Genomic DNA, 21,829 nt, shown 5'->3' on the forward strand with positions numbered 1-21,829 from the left:
AATCTCATGTCAAGGCCGTACAATCTCCATCGAAACTCGTGGGCGTGTGCTCCATGAGCCATCAATCCACAACCATGTCGATTCCAATTAACATCCCTACACAAGCTCTCGGTCGCCCGCGGTCACCATGGGATTCCTCCCCGTTCCCAGAAGACGAAGGCCCGTACATGGGATATACTGAGACATTCGAAAAGTACGTTCAAGTTTGTCCCCCGTTATCTCACTTGCATTTTTAACAATCTAGTGGCCATGTTTACCGTGCAGTATCATCCGGTTCTGGCAGATTTATCGCGGTCGGGTCACAGTGTACATTGCCCTTCCTGTCCTTCTCTGTCGAAAAAGAAAGGGCAAGTAATACCATCGCCATCAAGTTCAGAAGCAGAGACCTCAAGCAAGTCATCTGCCATGTTCTCGGGTATAAGATCGTTCCGGCCTTACAACTTACGCTCTGCATTGGTCAAGTTCTCCAACATTACGATGGCCTGCGAGCCGAGTTAGACTCCTTGGTATATCGCAATCCATACGGCGATACATCCAAGGAGATGCGCTTGCTTGTCGATGACCTCTTGCTCGAGCGATCTCTTTACGATGGGTTCGACATGGGTCGACTACGCCAGCAAGGTGTCATTACTCCCGCCCTTCTTCGAGATATCCACCAGCGTAACATGGACCTCGGAGTGAACGACCTTGAGGAATGCTTTCAACTCGGAGGGACTAGCGAAGAGGAGGCCAAGCAGTACCTGGAGGCCCAGAATGCCCAAATCGACAAATATGCACGGACTGGCAACTTGGACCTTCTTCGTGAGTTCTGTGAGCCTCTTCTGCGATCGAACGATATCCGGGTCATCTTCAACCTTGATCTTCTTTCTCAAATCCTCGACAAGGGATTCTTGAATATATATGTGTACATTTTAGACCTTGTCGAGCGGACACGGTCAACGGTAGGAGACATTCCGGACCCTCATTACTCCGATATAACGTACCACCCACTCTGCGTTGCTATCCGTCTCGGTCGCTGCTCTGCTGTTCATGCCCTGATTCAGAACAAACTCGACTTTTTTGAAGGGTACATTGAAGATGCTTCAGGCCACAAAGGCTGCGTCTTCACGCCACTCCTGGCCGCAGTTCTATGGCAACAAGTTGGCATAATCCGTCTGTTATTAGATGAGAGCGCTCTGTATAATGCCGAATTGGCCAAAGCCAACGAGCTCGCAGCCGAAACAAGGTTCATTGGTCTATTTGAGGAGATCCTGGAAGATTTAACGAAACCGAAAACGTCAGCTCATGATGCTATGAGTGCCAGGTACCCAGTACTGAAGGCTCCTCAGTTTTTACCTACAGGTAGATCCTCGCCCTGCCAATCGCCAAGCTTCCCATCACCAGGCGGTAACAGCTATAAATCGGGAATTAGCAGTGCTCTATCTGGCTCATGGCAAGACCAGAGGACGCATATGACCACTGAACATTTCGTGCCTAATCCATCCAGCCTCGAGCTTCCCTCGGCAGCAGTTACCTCCCCAAGTGTACCCGACTTTTGCATTTCACCCCAAGATCTCTCAATTTCTCAAGTCTTATCACCTGTCTTGTCGCCCCAGTTCGACCCCCTGCCTGTACCAAATGAGTGGCCCCCTCAAAACTCCTACGGAGCTGTTCAGGAATGGCCTGCAAGACCAATGCTCCTCGATTACACCTGCAGTTACAAACGCAGAAGCTATCTGGGACACTCATCCATGCACCGCTTACAGCAAAACTGTAGAAGAATTGAAGAGTTTTGCGAGCAACGTGGCGATATGGAAGATTACGGTAACATTCAACATCATTGCACAAATCCCATGAGTGTTTCCAGGTGGGGGCTCAATCATTTAAGGAACATCTTGAGAAATCAGGTACCGCCTGGACTCCCTTCCGTTCTCCAAGCCCTTCTAGTCGCGGACGCGTTGATCTGCCAGCTTCCGGATAGTGGAGAGCGAGACATCGAGTAAGTATCAGACCGTTGTTGCGTAATGCTGAACGACTAATAGCATACAGATTCACTCAAGATCTATATCGGTGGAAGGCTGTGACCTTCGAACGAGACTCAGACATGGACATGTTCGACGAGCTTGTGTGTGTCATATGGGAGACCGATTACCTCCCTCAGAACATACTACCAGGGTCTCAAGAGGACCTCCTGCGATTCGGTGAATTAGCAAAGGATCTTGTTTCAGTCACCCATATCAAGCCTCCTGACCCCAAGCCTATCGGTACTCGGATACGAGCTATACAGCGAAAGATGCAGGGTTGCCACAAGGGTACTCAAAATTTTGGGATAACAGCGCTACCAGGCTCAGAATCTGCAACTGAAAGGGGAGGCAGCGAGCCTGATGTACAAATTGTTGACCCCAAGGTAGTTGTTCTACTTCAATCTGTGGCACTCAATGTTCTGCTTGCGACTTCGTCAGGTACGTCCTCTATACTCAATAAATACAGCTGTTGGATTAACAGTCTTTCAGCGATTCAAGATGCCGAGGACAACGGCACATTGCAACACTTGTTTGGAGCACCTGCGAGCATGAATCGGTCAACTGCAATCGTTGAAGATTACATTAGCTTTGACGGAAAGAATTTTGCTTCTTATGATTCTGGTATTGGGATGGGAGGTTCCCTCGAAAACTCAATGAGTCCATGGACGTTGGCCACGAAAGGTACTGGTCCTTGGTGCTATATTGAACTTCCCGTACTAACAGTTTATAGATACGCATGCATCTTGTGAGTCCTTCAATCGGCCTTTAGAAGTTCCGGATGAAGTACATTTGGATCCAGTCCTTTGGAGCTTCGAGGACAACAGCCTGATGTTGCCTGAGCAGCAGGAAGCAAGCCTGCCTTTCGATGACATCTTGACTCCTCTATTGCAGGACTCGGGTACCACGCTGTTTTCCGAGGCACAACTGACAGGAGCGCCGGCCCAAACAGCCCAATCCAAGGACGTTCGGGCGACGCCAAGCAAAACAGATTGGTTACGTGAACCACCAAACTCTCAGCAGGAATTCTCAACTAAAATGGCCAACCTGACCTGCAAATGCGGTAAGGTCTTCTCTAGTAAGTCGAACCTCGGTAAGCACGAGCGTACTGCGTGCTCAAAAAGAGTCATTACAAGGTTGTCCTGCCGGTATTCTCGCTTGGGGTGCCAGAAGAAGTCCACTACGAAGTGGAATCGGGATATCCATGAGAAGCGTTGGTGCAGCTTTAACCCCAATCGGGAGCGAAAAATATAATAATGAAAGCCACCTCATGATGTTTAATGACAGGATTTAAAGGAATGGAGTTTGGGCACTCTTGGGTACACGGACAGAGGCTAACTGGCTTGGGTGTTAAAGCCATATGCATTTTTTTGATGAACGACGCCTTTGTGATAGCTGGGATTGAATGACTAGCAACTTGTGAGTCGTCGTACTGTTAATCAGATTGGAGCACTTCTTTTCACTTGGTGATAACTTGATGAATAGTTATGGTGCGGTTGAGTAGTCAACCAGACTGCGAAGAGACATTGTCTGAATCCTTGACTTTATCAGTCAAGTACGCAATAAATTGATCACTTTACTACGGGCTCTAACAGTCTCTTAGACTCTTTATTATTACCTCTCAAGGTTCGACTTCTAAGTCATGTACTACTCGTGTTTGCGCGTCCAACTTGAAGGATCGCAAGAATAATGAGGGGAGAACACCTTTACACAGCCTGTTGAAGATGATGACGAAAGACATGGTTCCCCTAAGGGCGTCCGTACCCGCACAGCCAGCTGTGCATTTAAAATCACGTGCTTATATGCACAGCTACCCCCCCTGTATTTTCTTTTATCTTTAATAATAAAATAACTAATAGACTTATAATTATAATAAAAATATATTTAAATATTAGATTTTTTATAGTATTTAATATATATTTTATATTTATATATATATAGCTATATAAGGTTAATATTTAGCTTATTTATAAAAAGAAAGAAAAATACTTATCTTATAAGAAAATAAAATAATTTTCTTTTATTTTTTAAATAATATAAAAAAAAATATTTAATTAACTTAAAGCTTTATAAACTATAGTAAAATTAAATATTAATATAAGTTTTTTAAATTTATTAATTTAAGCTATATTAATTTATAAAAACTTTAAAATAATATTATTTATTATATATTTAATGTTCTTAAGAATAAAGCTTATTTTTTATTAAAACTCTTTAATTAATAAGATATAAGTAAAAATAATAATTTATTATAATTATATTAATTCTTAGGATATTTACTAAAAAAAAAGTATATTTATAGCTATTATATTTAATTAGTTATTAAATCTTAAAATTAAAATATTTTAATATTAAAACTATTATTAATAGCTTTAATTAAAGGCTTATAAATTAAAAGAAAATCTAATATATACTATAGTATATATAAAGTAAATATAAAATAGAATTAAAAATTTATTTACTATCTTACTATTTAATTAAAATCTTTTAAATATTATGTATAAAATACCTTATAAAATAGCTATTTTATAAGCTAAAAATATACATAAAATCTTATAATATACTTTTAAAACTCTATTATTATATTATAATTTTTAAGAAATTTTATAGTAATTAAATAAGTTTTTATTAAAGGAAAATAAAAATGCAGGGGGGGGGGGCTGTGCGGATGTCACGTGATTTTAAACGCACAGCTGGCTGTGCGGGGACGGACGCCCTTCCCCTAACCACTCTGGAGATTCTTTCATGGGTAATACAAGAACAACAAAATGGGAATGGGGCTATGACAATCTCAGGCTTCTGCTCATTTGGAGCTGTTCCCTTCTTTGACCTCACTGTCCTAATATCCCGTTGGATTGTGTGGTGTTCGGGTACCTTTTGCTGTCCAGGTCATGTAAGGCGGGCTGGGTTCCCTTGATTCGGCCGAGGGCTGAAGTTTCGGTACCGGATAAGTGCGAATAGAGGGTGAGGCCCCCCGTGACAGCCTGGGGTATTGTACCTATAGCGGAGCGAAGAAGCGTTGGAAGTGGAGCGGAGTCGGGCATGGCTGGACGGGTACTACTGGGGCGCCCGACAGAACAGACACACCTAATTTCTGTAAGGCTGAAAATGAAAAGATGGATCGACAAGAACAAACAATGCGACATTAAATGGGAGAATCACTCAGTAAGAGTACTAGACTAACATACCAAACTCAACATATATAAATCACAGACTCATGGAGTAAATTGAAGAAGGATCAAATGACTCAACATCCATGGGCGGGTAAGAAATAAGCACAAGACAGGTACCACGACGCTAAATTATCGCAAGGCATAATTGATCAACATGGGTGATGATGGTGATTCGATAAACAGCCCCCACCTCAGAAACGCCTTCATTCAACGGTCTTGAGTATCACCCACTCCTACTACCACACACACACTACTCTCTGTAATACTGCAACGGCCCTACGGCCTCAATGGGCTGAACTTAATGGTGTGTGTTAAGGTTGCCTCTCTGCTTCTTATACGTTAGGAACGTACCGTGCTGGTGGAGTGGAGTTGACGGGAGGGGATCAGGCAGGGTTTGAGCTTACAGAGTAGGAAAGAAAGAAGTCAAATCATCAGGCTACCTACCTACCTAGCCTCGAATCCTTTGGTTCCGCTCTTTTTCAACTTTCTAATCATTGTTAATGTGACGTCTTCTTCTCTCCCTCTTTCTTACCTTCTCTCTTCATTCTCCTCAATTTATACATAATACGTACGATCCCATTCGTTACCTCCACGATCTGTCAGCCATTTGCCACGCGGCCCCTCGATTTACTCACTTCATCACCACAAATCAGCAAGACATAACTTAACAAACTCAACAAGGCAATGTCATAATGGCTACCTCGGGCGTCTTCTCGGCCAGGCGTCGCGCCACACCCGGTGATTCAGATGACACCGACTTGAGCCTACCACGATGTGCACCAGGAAGACGAATCCCGAGCTCAGAATGGGAAAAGAAGCGCCCAATAATCACAAAACTATATCAAGAAGAGAAGCGACCGCTCAAAGAGGTCATGGAAGTCCTCGAACGTGAACATGGCTTTACTGCGACGTGCGTAGCAACTCTCTCTCTCTACCTCTTCTCATAACAGGTGATTGACCTCGATTCTGCAGAGTCAAAATGTACAAGTCCAGAATCTGGAAATGGGGTCTAGATAAGAAACTCAAGAGCGATGAGGTTCTTGCCATTCTTATCCTCAGGACTGAACGTGAGGCTCAGGGCAAGACGTCCGAGTTTACCATCCGTGGGCAACCCGTCGATCTTGATAACATCAATAGATATGTTCGACGCAATCCACAGCTTGTCACTCGATTTCGTGCTGGAGTCGTGCCCAGCATCCAGACAACTCTCGAGGTTCAATGCCATACACCATCACCTTCCCGCAACAGCCCATTACCACCGCCGCCACCCGAGGAGATTTTCTGTATAGAGCAGGTCGTTGATCTATTTAAGAGCTACTTTAACACATCTTTCGCTCAAGGAGCCTGGAAATACGAGTATAACGTCAGTTGTGGCAACCAAAATACTGGCGATCGAAGCGTAGAGTTATTCGAACGTGTGGTGACAAGCTTTGGCTTGGTCAACAGGTCCATGATGAGAAAAGACGAGATATCTATCAGTGCCATTCTTACCCCAGCGTTCGAGTCACTCAAAGAGATAGTTGCCTCCGGGAGCCCTGTCTTCGCCACCCGAACGCCATTCTTACTGTGGTACCTTTATCGCTTCCACAGAGGGGACCTCCTGCGGATCGTTATGAAGTATCTCACGGATCTGATACCTATTATCTTGGGCCAGAATCATCCCGTGACACAGATATGGCGAATAGTTGGATCTCCAGAATTTTCAGAGAATTACGAGTTATCTACGCAACTATACTCCTCGCTTGTGCCTCTGTTCGAAGAATGGGTTGGACCAGCAAACGAACTCACCACGATATTATATTGCGATCATATTGACTGTCTTTTCTACCACGGCAAGACGGCAGAGGCATCGGAAGTCTCTTCGATGTACCGAACCAAAGCAGAAGCTACCCAGCTACGACATCCATGGCTCCGGGAGCTCGCCATTCTCCAGACCGGCATTGTCTGTAACGTAAAAACTGCTGATAACGAGATCGAAGAGGCTATACAACACCTTCATACACTCCAAGACTGGGATCTGGACGAAGAGCAACAAGCTGGCATAAATATTCAATTGGGCAACTATAGCTATCAGATGGGCAACTTGTCTCTAGCAATTGAGCGCTTCCGAGAAGCGTCCAACCTCATCACCGCCTGCAAAGGAGACGAGCGCATCATCCACAGCTCCCTTGCCAATCTTGAGTCCGCACTGCGCAAGAAAGGCGACACCGATGAGGCCGCCCAGATACAAGAGCTTCGTCTCACACGACTATCTGACTTTGCCAAAGAGTCCGGCACCTTTGCAAGCTCATCCTATCCAGTAGAAAGCGCCGGCAATATACCTGACGCGTCTATCACGCCCGTCAGCCCTATGGGCAATTACAGCTGGGACGGTCAGCAGGTATCTGATTGGCTCTGGGGGGATGATAGTCATGGGAGTTCCCTGTCGATGATGGGATTGACACAACACCTGCAGGGTTGCTGACAGCCCTGTGCTTGCAAGGCACACGACGGGTTCTCGCAAGTGTGTTGACATGAGAGTTGCATATTTTGCATGTACAGTTTTGAGTGGGCTGTTGGGATTATAATGCTTTTACGACTTGGTTACGTGTTATGACAGAGAGAAGAGCCAGAAACGAAACTAGTCAAGAGATGTTTACAGGATCAGTCCATTGATCTGGAAACATGTGGTAGGCGCATTTGACATCGTATTGAGGTGAAAACGGCATCATTTTTCAAGGGTCAATTGATTCTGCAAGGGCTGTGTACATTACTCATAAGTTCAGCGACTTGACATCAGTGATCACATATTGAGCCCACCTACAGAAATGATCGTTCCATCGATATGCTTTTGGATGTAACGTGTGGTCAGCTTGTTTGCATATGGGACGGCTAGTTAAGCCAGTTCTGAGATGCATTACTGGAACACACCCAACGTCTTTTATCCGATATTAAAGCTTGTACTTATGTCGCACTGGTAATGCTCAGATGGGATATTGGATGTTAGAACGTTGAACGATACAACTCTACCGGCGCCGTTTGAGTCCACATGAAAATAAGTGCAGAGCGTATCCATTCTCGCATAAACTCAACGGCATGGCTTTAACGTGAGCAATTCCATGTCTGTCGTTGTACAACATGCCTGACTATTGCAGTTACAACAGCATCCAAAGATAAAGTTCATATTATCAAACTAAAAGTCCCCTGTCAACAATCACTAATCCCGATTTCCGGTATGGTGTAGTGGCTAACATTTCGCGCTCTCATAACCTGAGAGATCAGTACCGCGGAGCCCAGGGTTCGATTCCCTGTACCGGAGTTTCTCTTTTGCCCTTCTTGATGCATTTCTCATATGCATCATATCTCTTTTTGCCGTGGACGATATTCCTATATCTCCTGTTGATAGTGGCATATTTAAAGTCACTATTATTCTTCCTGCCCGATAGCATACCATTAAACCAGTTTTTAACTTTAGTTAGCTGGTACCTCTCCTTCATAAAGTTGGTGAAAATACTTCTACCCTAAAGCAGGATTGCATGGGTGCTTGGCGTCCGCAAACTTCGTGTTTTGTAAGCATGAATAAATAATAGTTGGTTTCTGAATCTCTTTTATAGAATGGTCCTTCACATAGCCTTTGTGTCACTAATTTGGTTGTTTGTTGTTGCCGGGTCGCTTGATGGCTGTTAAATGAGTGCATCAAATTGAGTCTCATGTTGTACTAAACCACCAAACTTCAGACTAACCGACTTGCATCACTGTTTTGCCAGTGGGCGATATGTAGCCGGATTCCTTTACCTTTCCCACCGTTCTATTAATTACTTTGTGTCAAGTATGGCGACAAAGGATGTAGACGGCCAGACTTCGGAGAGCCAATATTTGTAGCCACATTGAGGCAACTGCGTCTCTTCTGGTGGCAGAACTAGCTTGATATGGTGATCATAGACCTTCTCGATCAAGCCATGGCATTGTACTGTACCTGGCATCGGAACGCAGAATGTTGGCCAATAAAGTCAGTGGATGGGCCATGTGGTCGAGGCAGAGGGTGAGATGGATTAAAGAAATATGAAAGAGAATGACCCAGCGAAGAATGATGGATGTGCGCTCGGTGACGCGAGTGGTCCGTCCGAGTAGGATTTACGGCTACGGCACGGCACGGCTTTCATGATGCAATTGTTTTGAACCTTGAAGTGACATAGATGGCTTTCGCTGATCGAGTCGCATTGAGACTTGTTGGCCAAGGGCAAAGGTCCCATGATAGGCGGGGGAATCACATTTAGCGAGGCCTATGCAATTTCGAGGTTGGGGTGAGTTGAATTAAGAAGATCCAACATCGGCCGCCGAGGAGATCGGAGGGTTTCGGCAGTTATGATGTGAGGCCGGAGGTCCGGAGCGGAAGTGAAGGGCTGGATATTGCACTTGATTGATCTGACAGCGGAACATGTGACGACGAGTAATGATGAAGCATAAATGTACGTCATGACAGAGACAAAAAGACAAGGGCACTCAACTCAAATCAAGGGACGATCGCAAAAATGCGTAGAAATGGAGCGGGTGGGCGATTGTAGGGCTCTTAGTGGCCGCCTTGGTGGACTCTGCAGAGTCGGCAGCGGCAGTGAGAGGCGTGGCAGCGGGGATTGAAGTGGACCTAGAGGAGGGGCAGAAGAAGAAGAAGAGTGAATGAATGATTAATGAATGAATGAACTGGAGTGGGTTAGGAAATGTGTTGGTTCTTCAGAAGCGCCTGTGATACTGCAAGTACAGGTATTTGTTTGTCAAGAATGCCGTGAGAGCCTAGACTAGATACAGGTAGGCGATACATGATGCACGTAAGATAGAATGCAAGTGCGTTCCAAAAAGTGAAGCCAGTCTTTTTGTCGTTACTACGCAACCGTCTGCGTTTCGTTGGTGTACAGGTACAGGCGAAATGGTGAGTATCTAGTGAGTACATACAGGACAGTCATCAGTATCCCTGTCTCACTTCTTTCGGGATGCCACAAAGGGACAAGGACAATCAAAGAAATATGGAACCATGCAATGCAGGTGTAACGAAGCAGCAGCAGCCATACGTTACTTTGCAGCTGTGCCCCTGCAAACTTGAGATGCTCTTCATCAAAGACATCTTTAAACAAAATGAGACGAGATGCCCATCTCACAGTCCACGTCAGTCTATGTGGTTCTTGCTGACTTTGCCGAGTCGATCAGTTCCTCGTTGGACTTTTGGGTTTCAGTCTCTGAAGGATAATTAGTAGAGAGGTTGGTGGTGATTCACTGTTTTCGCTTTGTTAATTTACATAGTGTAACCGTCAAACAAAGTCAAAAGGCTTGGCTTGGCTTGCGTTTGGAGGGTGCCTATCGCAACGTTAATATCATGGGTATCCTGTTCCCCACCTCATTTCATGAATCATTCATCCATTCCATATCTTGAATACCTAAACTGGTTCAGGCTATCTTTTGATAGACATTCTGTCCACGTTTCTTGTCTTATTCCCGAACTTAATCAGAGAAACAATCCTCATCCTTGACCATACGGAAACATATCCTTGGTATCCTGAAGGAAATTACAAAGCCCAAGCACACCTGGCTCAGCTCAACGTGACCAATATTTTCACCACGCCACGCCCAACAACATACCATAAAGTGACCATTTCCCAATATTGACTTGACTACAACTTACTGTGCTCTGCACGTTTATCGGTTACCACGGATATATACAGTGTTCGCTTCTGAGCCTGCATCCAACTAAACAATCCCATCGCTTGAACGACTCATTTTCTTCCAAAAACAAGGTTCATAACCAGATTCAACATAAACTCAAACTCTTAGCCCCTCCTTCTCCCCAGACTTGAGAGATAGCAACAACGTGCTCAGCTGGAAGGCAAGCCAAACGCTACAGGGATACGATACCGGATACTGGAGAGTGCTAGGCTATCGACTTGCGCCCCATCGAAGCTTCAAGTAGTGGATTCAGCACTACTGTCACTAATCAAGGTCAGTCAGTCGCTGGAAGAATCCGAGGTCGATTGGGAAGAAAAGAAAGCCCCTAAAGGGTGGATTGAGATTATCGTCCAATTCAACGAAAACAAAACAAACAAAAAATCAAATAGAAGAAACTCAAACAGAGACGAGACAAACGACCAGACGGAAGGAGTCACAGATACAAATACAGACACAGACAAGGAAGGACCCGCTCCGATCCCCGGTTTCCCAATCTCTGGACTCTCTTTTTCCATTAGTATTAGCCTTTCAGGTGGTGCTAGCTTGTACTAGTACCTACTTGACTTGAAGCTAGTGGTAGTCACGCCCTTGCTTTTTGCTTTGCTCTAGGCTTTTGGCTTTAGCTTTTGGGTCTTTTTTGCTCGCTGCTCGCTGCATTTGACTTGACGGTTCTGAACGGTCGGCTTTCTCCTGTTGTTTCTACCTATTACTGGCTCCAGGCTTTGGCTGCGCTATCGCTCTCCTGCTGGCTGCCCTTTTTGGACCCACGATCAACCATCCACAATCTTGGTTGTCAACGTCGATCTTGACTTCCTCTGGCTTCCTTTTTCTCATTTGACCTCTCCTCTCCCTTCTTTTTCCTTTCCTTTCCTTTCGTACATTTTCGTTCGCTCTCTTTGGAGCGACACTGTCTGCACCTGTCAAACATAAACCGACAATTCGAATCGCCTCTCATGTTCGCGTTATAGAAGAGCCTTTGGCCAATTTCTCTTCTCCTCTTCTCTCCTCTCGTCACCGAACCCCTTGAATATCCTCCGACTCTCCATCAGCGCTCCCTCAACCATCGCCAAGACACAAGCCATTCCTTAACCACCTCCCTTGACGCATTCCCAGAGGATCCCTTGCGCCAAGGTACGTTTATAGTTTTAAGAAATGATACAACACCAATCCCATTGAATGCCAACCCGTCACCCCACCTGGATTCCGAATACTTCGACTTGGTCACATCTGATTTCTCCCTTGTTCAACTTTTGACGACGGTATCATAAGCTAACGCCCAATTTCTCTCAAACAGTTTCGCCATCCAAATAAACGACCGTTACTCGACTTCCCCCCCCTACCCTCCTTCGAATTCGCTAGACCTTGATTTGGTTCTAAGCGACTCCCGACGACCCGACAGCGCGGAGCCATGAACACGCCCCACGCCCCCCGAACAACGACGGCCCTGTCCCTCGACAATAACTCTCACGACGCAGCAAACAACTCTTTCAGAGGTCGTGATACCTCCCTTCGCTCAGCTTCCCGCCCCATACCCGTTTCAGCTCATCCGTCTTCCCGTGCCGGTGCATCCCTTACACCAAACCACTATCGACACGACCACGCCTATGCTACACTATCCACCAGTCCTCTGTCCTCCTTTACGCTTCCTGATGTCTCTGTCACCACGCCGCCGCTTGCTCATTTCCGCGCCGATACAATAGCACCTTCTTCCATACAAGACGGCGAACTACCGCCTGCGCAAGCAAACACATTGGTTATCGGGTCACCGGCTGTCCCGAGACGCTCTGTCAGTCCTGTCGGCTCCTTGCGTATCTCAACTGATTTCGCTCGGCGCCCGACGACCCCGGATCGCCGCGAATCTTTTAACAACAACGGCAATGGCAGCGGCTCATCACGAGGCTCGTTGACATTGAACCACAAGGCTTCGTCCAACAGCCTACACCCTCTTTCAAGAACTCCAAGCTTGAAGGCTGCCTTGACTAACAGTCTTGGATCGGTCAGTGGAACGAGTAGCCTCGTACCTAGCCCTATTATTTCTGCTATGGGAGATATGACACCTCTTCCGAGCCCGCTCATGTCGGGTGATTCTCCTGGACCCTGGAAGAGGCTGAGTGCAGGTTCTTCGTCACCACCCCAAAAACGCCTCACAAGTGTTGGAGAGGGCTCTGTTCTGGTCACGAGCACGGGCGAATCGATTGACGCAGCAATTGCGCATGGTGCTAAACGAAAAATATATTCAACTCTCGAGCCTGGCGACCATGTACAAATACAATCATCAACAAACCAGCCACCAAAACACCATACACGAAACCGAAGCGTTAGCGAATACAAACCTGATCCTATGAACATACCCAAGAGACAAGTATCAGTCTCTACACGGCCAAACAAGGAAGCTCCTGTACGAGAGCCCCAGATCCGACGAGAACTCAACCTGGCCGAATCACGAGGACTTGCACCTACGGTCGTCCAACCGCCAACCCCTCCTCCTAGTGAGTCATCGCGAGATTCGGCCGATGGAACCAGCAAACCCATAGGACCCAGTTTCGAGTATTTTGAAGCGAACGGGCGTAACGATAAGAAGCGACGACGATGGCGAGCTGTGCGAATGCTTGGTCAGGGAACGTTCAGCAGGGTCATGCTGGCAACAAGTCAGATAGAACCCGACGACGACTCCCCTGAAGTTGACCACGGAAGGCTTACACCGAAACCCGAGCAAAGTCTTGATCGCAAGTCGCTGGTCGCAGTCAAAGTCTGTGAGCATGGTCCAAAGGGAGGTGCCAGCGAGGAACGTGTGGAAATGAGTCTGAAGCGCGAGCTTGAGATCATGCTCTCCATACACCACCCCTCGTTAGTCGATTTAAAGGCGTGGAGCATTGAACCTACCCGAGCCATTCTTGTCTTGAGTTATTGCCCAGGAGGCGACATGTTCGATATTGCTACATCACATCGCGCTGTACTTAAAGAGCCTCTGCTGCGAAGAATATTTGCCGAGTTGGTTGGTGCGGTGAGCTATCTTCACGAGAGGAGGATTGTTCACCGAGATATAAAACTCGAGAGTAAGTCGGCTGTTTTCGAGCGTTGCAACCTGAACTAACATGCTGCTAGATTTGCTTGTTAACCTCACCCCCTCTGAACTTGCGGATCCGTCAATTGATTGGGTGACTTATCCCTACTCAGTAGTCATCTTGAGTGATCTAGGACTCTCGAGGCGCATCGCAGATGATGAGAAACTTGAGACTCGATGCGGATCTGAAGACTACGCAGCCCCTGAGGTCATCATGGGTCAACCCTATGACGGCCGAGCCACTGATGCTTGGTCGCTTGGTGTACTTCTCTACGCCCTTCTCGAGGCACGACTTCCATTCGACCCTCACCCCGGTATGAGCGATGCGCACCGCATGCGTAGCCGTACTAGTCACCGCATTGCCAGAGTCGAGTGGAAGTGGGTCGAGTATTTTGGCGACGACACTGACCATGATGGTGATGAGGCCAAGTTCAAGGCGAAGGGTCTCCTTGGCGCCATGGAGATCACTGAAGGGCTATTGAGACGTGCCAGGGGTCGATGGACCGTTGACAAGGTAGCCAAGACGCCTTGGGTCCAGGGCGCAATCAATGCCGAGGGCGGTCTACGCTTCCGGGAAGAGAAGGACGGCGAAGAAGTCTCTTGATATCATCAAATCGACTCAAACCGCCAAATTTGACCGGTCTTGCCCTCTCATATCTGATTTGTAGTATCAAGTACTGTCTACATTCGGCTTGCTACTTTATTAACCCAACTGTGCTGCCACGACTAGCAGGAGTTTCCTTTACTTTCAACACTTACAATCCCTTATGGGCGCCTTCTTCAAGCGACGAAGACTTAGAGATGTTTCGTCTGAACTTATCATTACGATCGTTTCGAATCATTGAGATATAACGATGGTACACTGGGTTTCTTTGACAACGACTACATGACGGAACCGGTGGCAGACGGACAATGAATTGACCAAATTAAGAAGAATGACGGAGCGGCAAAGGGAGCAACGGAAGGTGTTGGGTTCATGGGTATTAGTATCATGGGGTTTGGTTGTTGTGTAATTTTTAGCATTTGTTTCCTTGTCTTTTTGTTGTTTTTTGCTTCTTCTTCTTCTCTCCTTCCACCCTTTTTACTTGACCTTGTTTTGGTCCTCATTCTTTTCTTCTTCTTTTTTTGTTTCTTCTCTACTCTGGGGTCACCCACTGTGTTTCTTCGCTTTTACTTCATATCATACATACCACTCGTAGGCTTTTGGGAGTAGAAAAAGGTTATACCAAAAATGGATAGAAAGGTGTTTTTGACATTCATCTGTATGTTTACACTACAAAACAATATAAGCTCAGATCAAAGAGCCGTTTATAAACTTTCCCTGTTCACTTGTGTCTTCTTTTCGTGCCGACTTTGTTTAAGCTTTACTTGACTCAACGTTGGTACAGTTACCGGCCCATACGGTTCGAAAGGTTTGGCTCAAAGTCAGCTACACGTTGCATTGAATCCACTAATTTCAGTTTAAATTTAACCTATCGTATTCCCATGTGAAGGTGCTCATGCTTATCTTGACGTCGTGCCTGACCTTGGGAATATAATATTGCTTCCCCCACTCCTCCTCCCTCTCGTGGGGCTGATTTCTTGGAATAGGACCGTAATTGTTATCAGCTGAGACATTAAACACTGATTCGTGGATTTGCTTTTTCTAGAGGAACAAAAGCCGATCTCTGACCATTCTTATCCGTTAAGAATGATTTATGATGAACCGTTAAGTGCTGGGTTGAGATATAGCGTGGCCAATGGAATGCTGGCACAATATCTGGACAAGTATTCAGGCTAATTCAGCTCTGTACGCCTTACTGCCTGTGCCCGTCCCCCTATCTTTTGCCCAAGGAAAAGGAAGGAAAGAAGAAGGGATAGAACAGGTAGACGGTATCAAGCAACTTGTAAAGGTTGTCAGACCTGATGCCGTCCGTATTGAGAAGTATGCACCGGCTGGGCTGTAGACTAAGCTATGTCTCGGAGCATTCAGCTTGAGACGCGGATACGGAGCCAACAGCCGCCTAGGTGGCTTGCCCTATCGCTGATCTTAGCCTTGGCAGCGGCTGCTCCAGATCCCGTCCTGAACCCTGCCAAAAGACAGAGTCAAGGGCAGATGTCGAATGCCATTTAAGCATACGATGAGTAGCATTCATGTGTAAAATCGGAATGAGTGCTTATGGGTCATAATGACGAGCTTGCACGATTGCGCGAGATGGAATTGCGGATTGATCTCCGAACATGAAGCAGAGCAGGGAACAGGGGTGGCCGGCATTGACCAAAGCGGATGCAAGCATAGGCTCGGCTACGCTGTCTTGCAGGAGCTCTGAAGCACCGAGACAAACGCTACGCTACCAGAGCAACCAGAAATAGAATATCGCAGGCTTTTGGTCATGACGGGCTACACTCTCGGTCATACCCGAGGTCGATCTGTGAGAGCCTTGAAAGATATCATGATATGTATTTCATATCAACAGTTATCTTGGAACGCCATAAGCCCATTTGAAAGTGATTCGGCCGCTCTCTCGGCCGAGTCAATATAAACAAGGGAACCGTTGCCGGACGGGCCAGGGGGTTGGGTGGCATGTCATGGCTCCAGCAACCATGGAACGTTCCATTTTCAGCACACCTCCCTCAAGTCGAGCTACGCGACAGCCTAATCGCACTCAATCTAGCATGACTCTCAAGTGATCAAACCATTTCAAAGGAGAGGACTTGAGAATGAGAGGAGAGCCTTGAACCATGTAGATCTGCTAACCTTAATCTTTTTGATAATCCTGCCCGTCTGCTCTATTTCTATTTCTATTTCAGGCGACAAATGGTACTGTCATGGTAAGCAGGCGAACCTAGAGAAGTCCAGTGGATGGAAGGGAACACCGATTTGTAGGCTATCGGCGGGAGCCGGCTTGGCTACATAGCCAGTCAGAACCACAGCCTTCAACCCCCCACACAGCTGTTCCACCTACCAGATAACCAATGCCAGAGCACAATCGTTACTTGATTGGCGCATGCTCACTGAAGATCGATAAAGCAGAGTGCGTCAAGGCACTGAGTTCTTCTATTAAGTAGGTGGTTTGAAGTCCTGATTCGTGGTTGAGCAGCAATCCTCTGGGAACGACAACATCTGGCACGATCCCTGGTTAGCCACTAAGACCAACTCTTGGTGTGGCCTCAGAAATAGCAGGTAACAAAGCGTGGCGGCGCCACGGCCGAATGGATCCGGCTTTCAGCAGAGTTTCCAAGGCCCCGAGCCTTTCCTAATTCTTCTTATTTTGTGTCTTTGATATTAGACCATGGTTAGTCAGTGTTTCCGCCGTACCGTACCAGAGACACCCAAACAATATTGGTTTGGTAAGAACAGCCATGTATTAATCAACTGGAGGAGAACATCGATTAAACGAATCCTTCTGGAACAGCTTCCAGTTCAGTACCTGTGTGCTTCTCAGCCGCCTACTAACAAACACAATACAGAACGGTGCTCACCCTCAGCAGATTTCGCTTCAATGGGTACGAGGCCTTGGAGCCGTATCGACTAAACATGATTGGTGCTTCTAACTTGGGGTGGTGGCTCCGTCTTGTTCACCTTCTGCTTCAGGTAATCATGGTCGCATGCTCTCACAAGCCCACCCCTGAAAGCTCATTTCTCAGTGGTCGAGTCTCATCGATCCCAGTGATGGTGCTGTCTGTTCAGTGCAGCCTTATCGGCCCTTCTTTTCATGTGGTGCTGAATCTCGAATTCGCAATTCGTTCTATCGAGTTGTCGTCTCTAGCCTCTCCACGAGTTGCCTCTGCACTGCCCATCAGCTTAAAAGTTGATACTTTTGAGAGTCATGACAATGTGGTGAATCTGTGGCTGATGGTCTTTGCCCAGGCTCAATTCCGTTATTTTCATTAAATACCCGCGGCTGCTGGACCGAGGATGGTGCTCTTATCTCCCTCAAGAACCCGCTCCAGCCTCTTCTAGACAGCAGATTGGGTTGCCTTTCTGGGAAATTTTGGCGAAGGAACTTTTGCTGGCGCTTTCTCACGCGCATTACTTGGCGTTCTGGCCTTGGACGCTCCCCGTCTTTTTTCTGGCTCTCTTTGCACTGACGGTCCTATCACAGCACCGCCCATATCTCCTCTAACTGGTGCGTCAAGTCTGGGGAACGATAACGTTAGCAAGCCCTGGCCGTTGCTTTGGTGCGATTCACTGCTATTGTCCTACAGCAGCAGGCAAGGCACCCCAGTCCTGGTAGTGCCCGCTAGACTGCCACTGCGCTTTGTTCTGTTTTACTCTGCTCGGTTCTGGTACGGCTCCAACGCTCTTCCACTTATTATTATTATACGTACCGATAGTCATGGGCACTTCTGCCCGCCTATTCATCTTCCCGCTCTCGAACCTCCATCTGAGCTTGAGCTCTCCTGCTCGCCACATTGACGAGTTATGAATTCTCGCATTGGTGACTGAGGACACAGCCGAGGCCTTCGACTCGCCTCAGTCTGCCATTGACTGCCTCTCTGCCAACAGACCGGGCACCTCACGTCCGGCCTGGGCACCACCGGCGACATGTTTAACCATTCAGCAGGCGGGTCTCGCCATTCCAACAACAACGAGGATCCGTCGTATGGTTTCGCCGATCAAGGATGGCACAGATTCACCATGAACAACAATAACACCAACAACTTCGCGACGGGTCATTCGCAACCGTACCATGATTCTAGCGTATCTTACGGCGACTCGTCCGGTATGGACTGGGCCCCAACTCCGTCGGCGGATTATCAGATGCGATTCGATCAGCAAGACTCCATGTCTCAAGATGTTGAACTCGACGATATGAGTTCTTCTCATGAGGGAGGTGGAGGTGGCGTCGGCCGTCTGGTTGCGCATTTCGAAAACAAGTCTTTTGCGCCACCATTACCTATTAGACCATCAAACGTCGTAACGAGTCCAGTACATCAGGATCCTCCCGCTTCCTCGCCGTTTGGAAACTTCAGTGTCGCATCGCCAATCGTTACGAGCCCTCTGACCAGCCCTTCAGAGCCCAATTATGGACTTTTGAGTGGCCACTCGCGAGTCGCCAGTCCTCTCGTTAGCCCGCCGCCCGCTCTCGCTTTTGGCGGTTTTCATGATATTCCATCGGTTCACGGTTCAGGTATGGGGTCGTCGTCCGGGCCCTTTGGAAGTATGAACAGCTTCATGGTCAACAACAATAGAGTAACGACCCCAATGGAATCAAACCCCATGGCAGGGTCATCAATGATGCACAATTCAGCCTTCAACAACAAGGTTACTTCGCCCAGCCCAGCGACGCCAGGTGTCCCAGGTACACCTGGCTTCGCCATCTGGCGACCACCCGTGCCAACGACCTCTAAGCCCTCTTTGGATCAGCAGCAAGGTAGCAACACTCTCTCAAATGCTGGTGGTTATTTTGCGAAGCCACCAATCCCCTCAACACCCAAGCCCGTGATGAACGCCGGAAGCCAGCTGGTCTTGGATTTCAACACCAATTCCAGCTTTAATGTCAAAGGCAAGGCTCCCGCGAAGCCGCCTGCGAAACCACCTAGGCCTACTCGGCAGCCCTCGCGATCGTCGATATCCACACCAGTACCTTTTAGCCCTCCTATTAAACGTGAACCCTCCACGCCGCAATTATCTCAAGCCTCAACGTCCTCCATTGTTTCACCAGTATGTATCCCATAACTCGGTATAGGATTGCTGATTCTAACTTAACTCTAGAATGAACGAAGAAGTTCGGTATCCCAAAAATCACAAATGGGAAGCCGCCCCTCAAGAGAACAGGTTCCCGCTGAAGCATGGGAGTCGTTCAAAAACACGATTCGAACACTGTACCTCGAAGAGAGGAAGCCACTTAAAGAGGTCATGTCAGTCATGGCCGACAAGTATGGTTTCCAAGCCACGTAAGTTCATACACACACATTCCATCATTGCCATTTCTCATCTTTGCTAGGCCAAAAATGTATAAGACTCGATTCTCGCAATGGGGATTCGTCAAGAATAACACCGAGGACGAAGTCAAGCGCTTGTTGTCTATGAAGTTTCAGCGTGATGCCGAAGGAAAGGTGTCGGAATTCGTTCGCAACGGAAAAGTTGTTAATCTGGGCACATATCTGAAAAGGAAAGGCGTAACTGAATATGATCTGGTCGATTTCGAGTTACCGGCTGATCTACCGGCACATATCCGATGTCGAACTCCAACTCCACCTCCCACACCAGGTTACCTTCAGTCACCGGATCTTATCCGCGCTCAAGAAACAATCGTCACCAATATGAGGAAGGCTTTCCTACAATGCCGGCAATTCGAAGTGGAAACAGATGCTCAAGTTGGGTGGCAGTCGGTTATGGTTTGGGGAGCCGGGTCCAGTGATCTTCTCCTCGAAGCCAATTATTATTTCGAAATGAAGGATCACGATCAAGGCGGTGACTTCCTGATGAAGGCATTCTCACAACTCGAGTCGGATTTGAAGAAGCTTTCCCCACAAGGTATCATAGAGCTGCTTCTAGGCATGGTTCATCGTGATCCAGGCATGATGACTGCGCTTTCCAAGTATCTCTCGGCCTATTCGATGACCAACTTCGAGCGATCGCATCCCTTGCGGCAGATCTTTGCCTGCTTATATGAGGTCCAGCAGAAGCATGGCCCACAGACACTCTCGGAGCTACTGTGGGGAAGCATAACCACTATTGCTGAGGAACTGGAAGCTATTTATGGGCGCAAGCATCCTTATGTGGCTCGAACATGGGTCGATCTGGCCATGTTCTACAACCACGTCAGCCAAGAGAGATTGGAGAAATTGGTGGGAGAACTCCGACTTTTGCAGCGGCAAATGGAGCAGCAACTTGGTGCCGAAAGTGCCGACGTTCTCGTATTGCGATATACAATTATCCAGTTGATGTTTGCAGCCCGTCCTCAATCCGACGCGACGAAACAAGCGACCATCGACTTCTGGCATCATATGAGAGGGATGGGACTCCTCTTCCCTGTCCGTAGCCAGCAACCAAATGTTTTCTGCTACCACAGTCCTGTCAAGGTAGATCCTTGGACAAAGCGATGTCGGCGTCGGTACGAGTCTGGTGTTTCGTTTCTTCAGGAACACGTCGGGGTTCGCGTCATCGTATACTTTGAGGAAGACTTTCATACCACAGAGCACGCGCCGGAGCATATGCCACCACAGCATCAACAGCGCCAATATCAACAGACCCATCAACATCAACATCAACACCAACACCAACACCGACAGTCGCAGCAGCAGCAGCAGCAACGCCCACAACAATTGCAGGCACAGGATTCGTGGGCGGCCGCAATGGAGCAGCACATGTCGAGCTCAAAATATTCGTTCATCTGAGCCGGTTCTCAGTCCGTTTATTGTTCTTAGTCCTGATGCTTGTCCTACCCATCAGGACCCGACGTATGTAATTCGACGAAGCCGCCGTTTTCAGCAATTTCGGATGGTGAAGGCGGCTTCAAAGACTGCACGATATATACTGTAAGTGATGCCATTGTGCTGTGCGTGTAGCATATGCCTAGGCACACGAAACCTTTGGATTCAATCATGATCCCAATGATATGTACACAGCCTGGAGTCTCGGTACCAAACATTGTTTTTCTTTTTGTTTTTTGATGTCTCATGGACCGGAGTTTATTGGGGTTTTGTCAAGGTAGCTGGGACGACGCGAAGGAATATGGGATCCTTGAACATTTTGGTTTTTGTTGATTATGAAATGACACCCTTTGTATAATAGTAACTGATGCGCACCGAGTTTTTGATGAGACGAGATTGGGAAGACGACGGAGTTTGGAAGAACAAGGCATGGTATTCGAGATGACAGTGCAAGAAAGAAGTTAGTTGCGATGACATACTATATTAGGAAGGTGAGGGAGACATGTGGCGTGGAGATTGGTTAAGGAAGGAAGGAA

At 47.2% G+C, this 21,829-nt stretch overlaps 4 protein-coding genes across 4 annotated transcripts; all 4 read left to right on the forward strand.

Moving 5' to 3' along the window:
- Positions 1–74: 74 nt before the first annotated feature.
- On the forward strand, positions 75–3,254 carry FSST1_004695 (uncharacterized protein; the record flags this gene model as incomplete). The annotated part of the gene is made up of 5 exons (XM_083230895.1): positions 75–193; positions 245–1,978; positions 2,029–2,441; positions 2,493–2,684; positions 2,734–3,254. The coding sequence occupies 5 exons, from the start codon at positions 75–77 to the stop codon at positions 3,252–3,254; spliced, it is 2,979 nt and encodes a 992-aa protein (XP_083088125.1).
- A 2,611-nt stretch (positions 3,255–5,865) lies between these two features.
- On the forward strand, positions 5,866–7,637 carry FSST1_004696 (uncharacterized protein; the record flags this gene model as incomplete). Its single annotated transcript, XM_083230896.1, has 2 exons — positions 5,866–6,083; positions 6,146–7,637. 2 exons carry the CDS (start codon positions 5,866–5,868, stop codon positions 7,635–7,637), a joined length of 1,710 nt encoding a protein of 569 aa, XP_083088126.1.
- Positions 7,638–12,275: 4,638 nt separating this feature from the next.
- Positions 12,276–14,535, forward strand: FSST1_004697 (kinase-like domain-containing protein; the record flags this gene model as incomplete). Its single annotated transcript, XM_083230897.1, has 2 exons — positions 12,276–13,923; positions 13,973–14,535. The coding sequence occupies 2 exons, from the start codon at positions 12,276–12,278 to the stop codon at positions 14,533–14,535; spliced, it is 2,211 nt and encodes a 736-aa protein (XP_083088127.1).
- Positions 14,536–18,459: 3,924 nt separating this feature from the next.
- On the forward strand, positions 18,460–21,257 carry FSST1_004698 (Clr5 domain-containing protein; the record flags this gene model as incomplete). Its single annotated transcript, XM_083230898.1, has 3 exons — positions 18,460–19,578; positions 19,630–19,811; positions 19,862–21,257. The coding sequence occupies 3 exons, from the start codon at positions 18,460–18,462 to the stop codon at positions 21,255–21,257; spliced, it is 2,697 nt and encodes an 898-aa protein (XP_083088128.1).
- Positions 21,258–21,829: the final 572 nt, after the last annotated feature.

Source organism: Fusarium sambucinum, chromosome I (genome assembly GCF_050947815.1).
Source record: "Fusarium sambucinum isolate potato_lamoka chromosome I, whole genome shotgun sequence".
Taxonomy (NCBI): domain Eukaryota; kingdom Fungi; phylum Ascomycota; class Sordariomycetes; order Hypocreales; family Nectriaceae; genus Fusarium; species Fusarium sambucinum.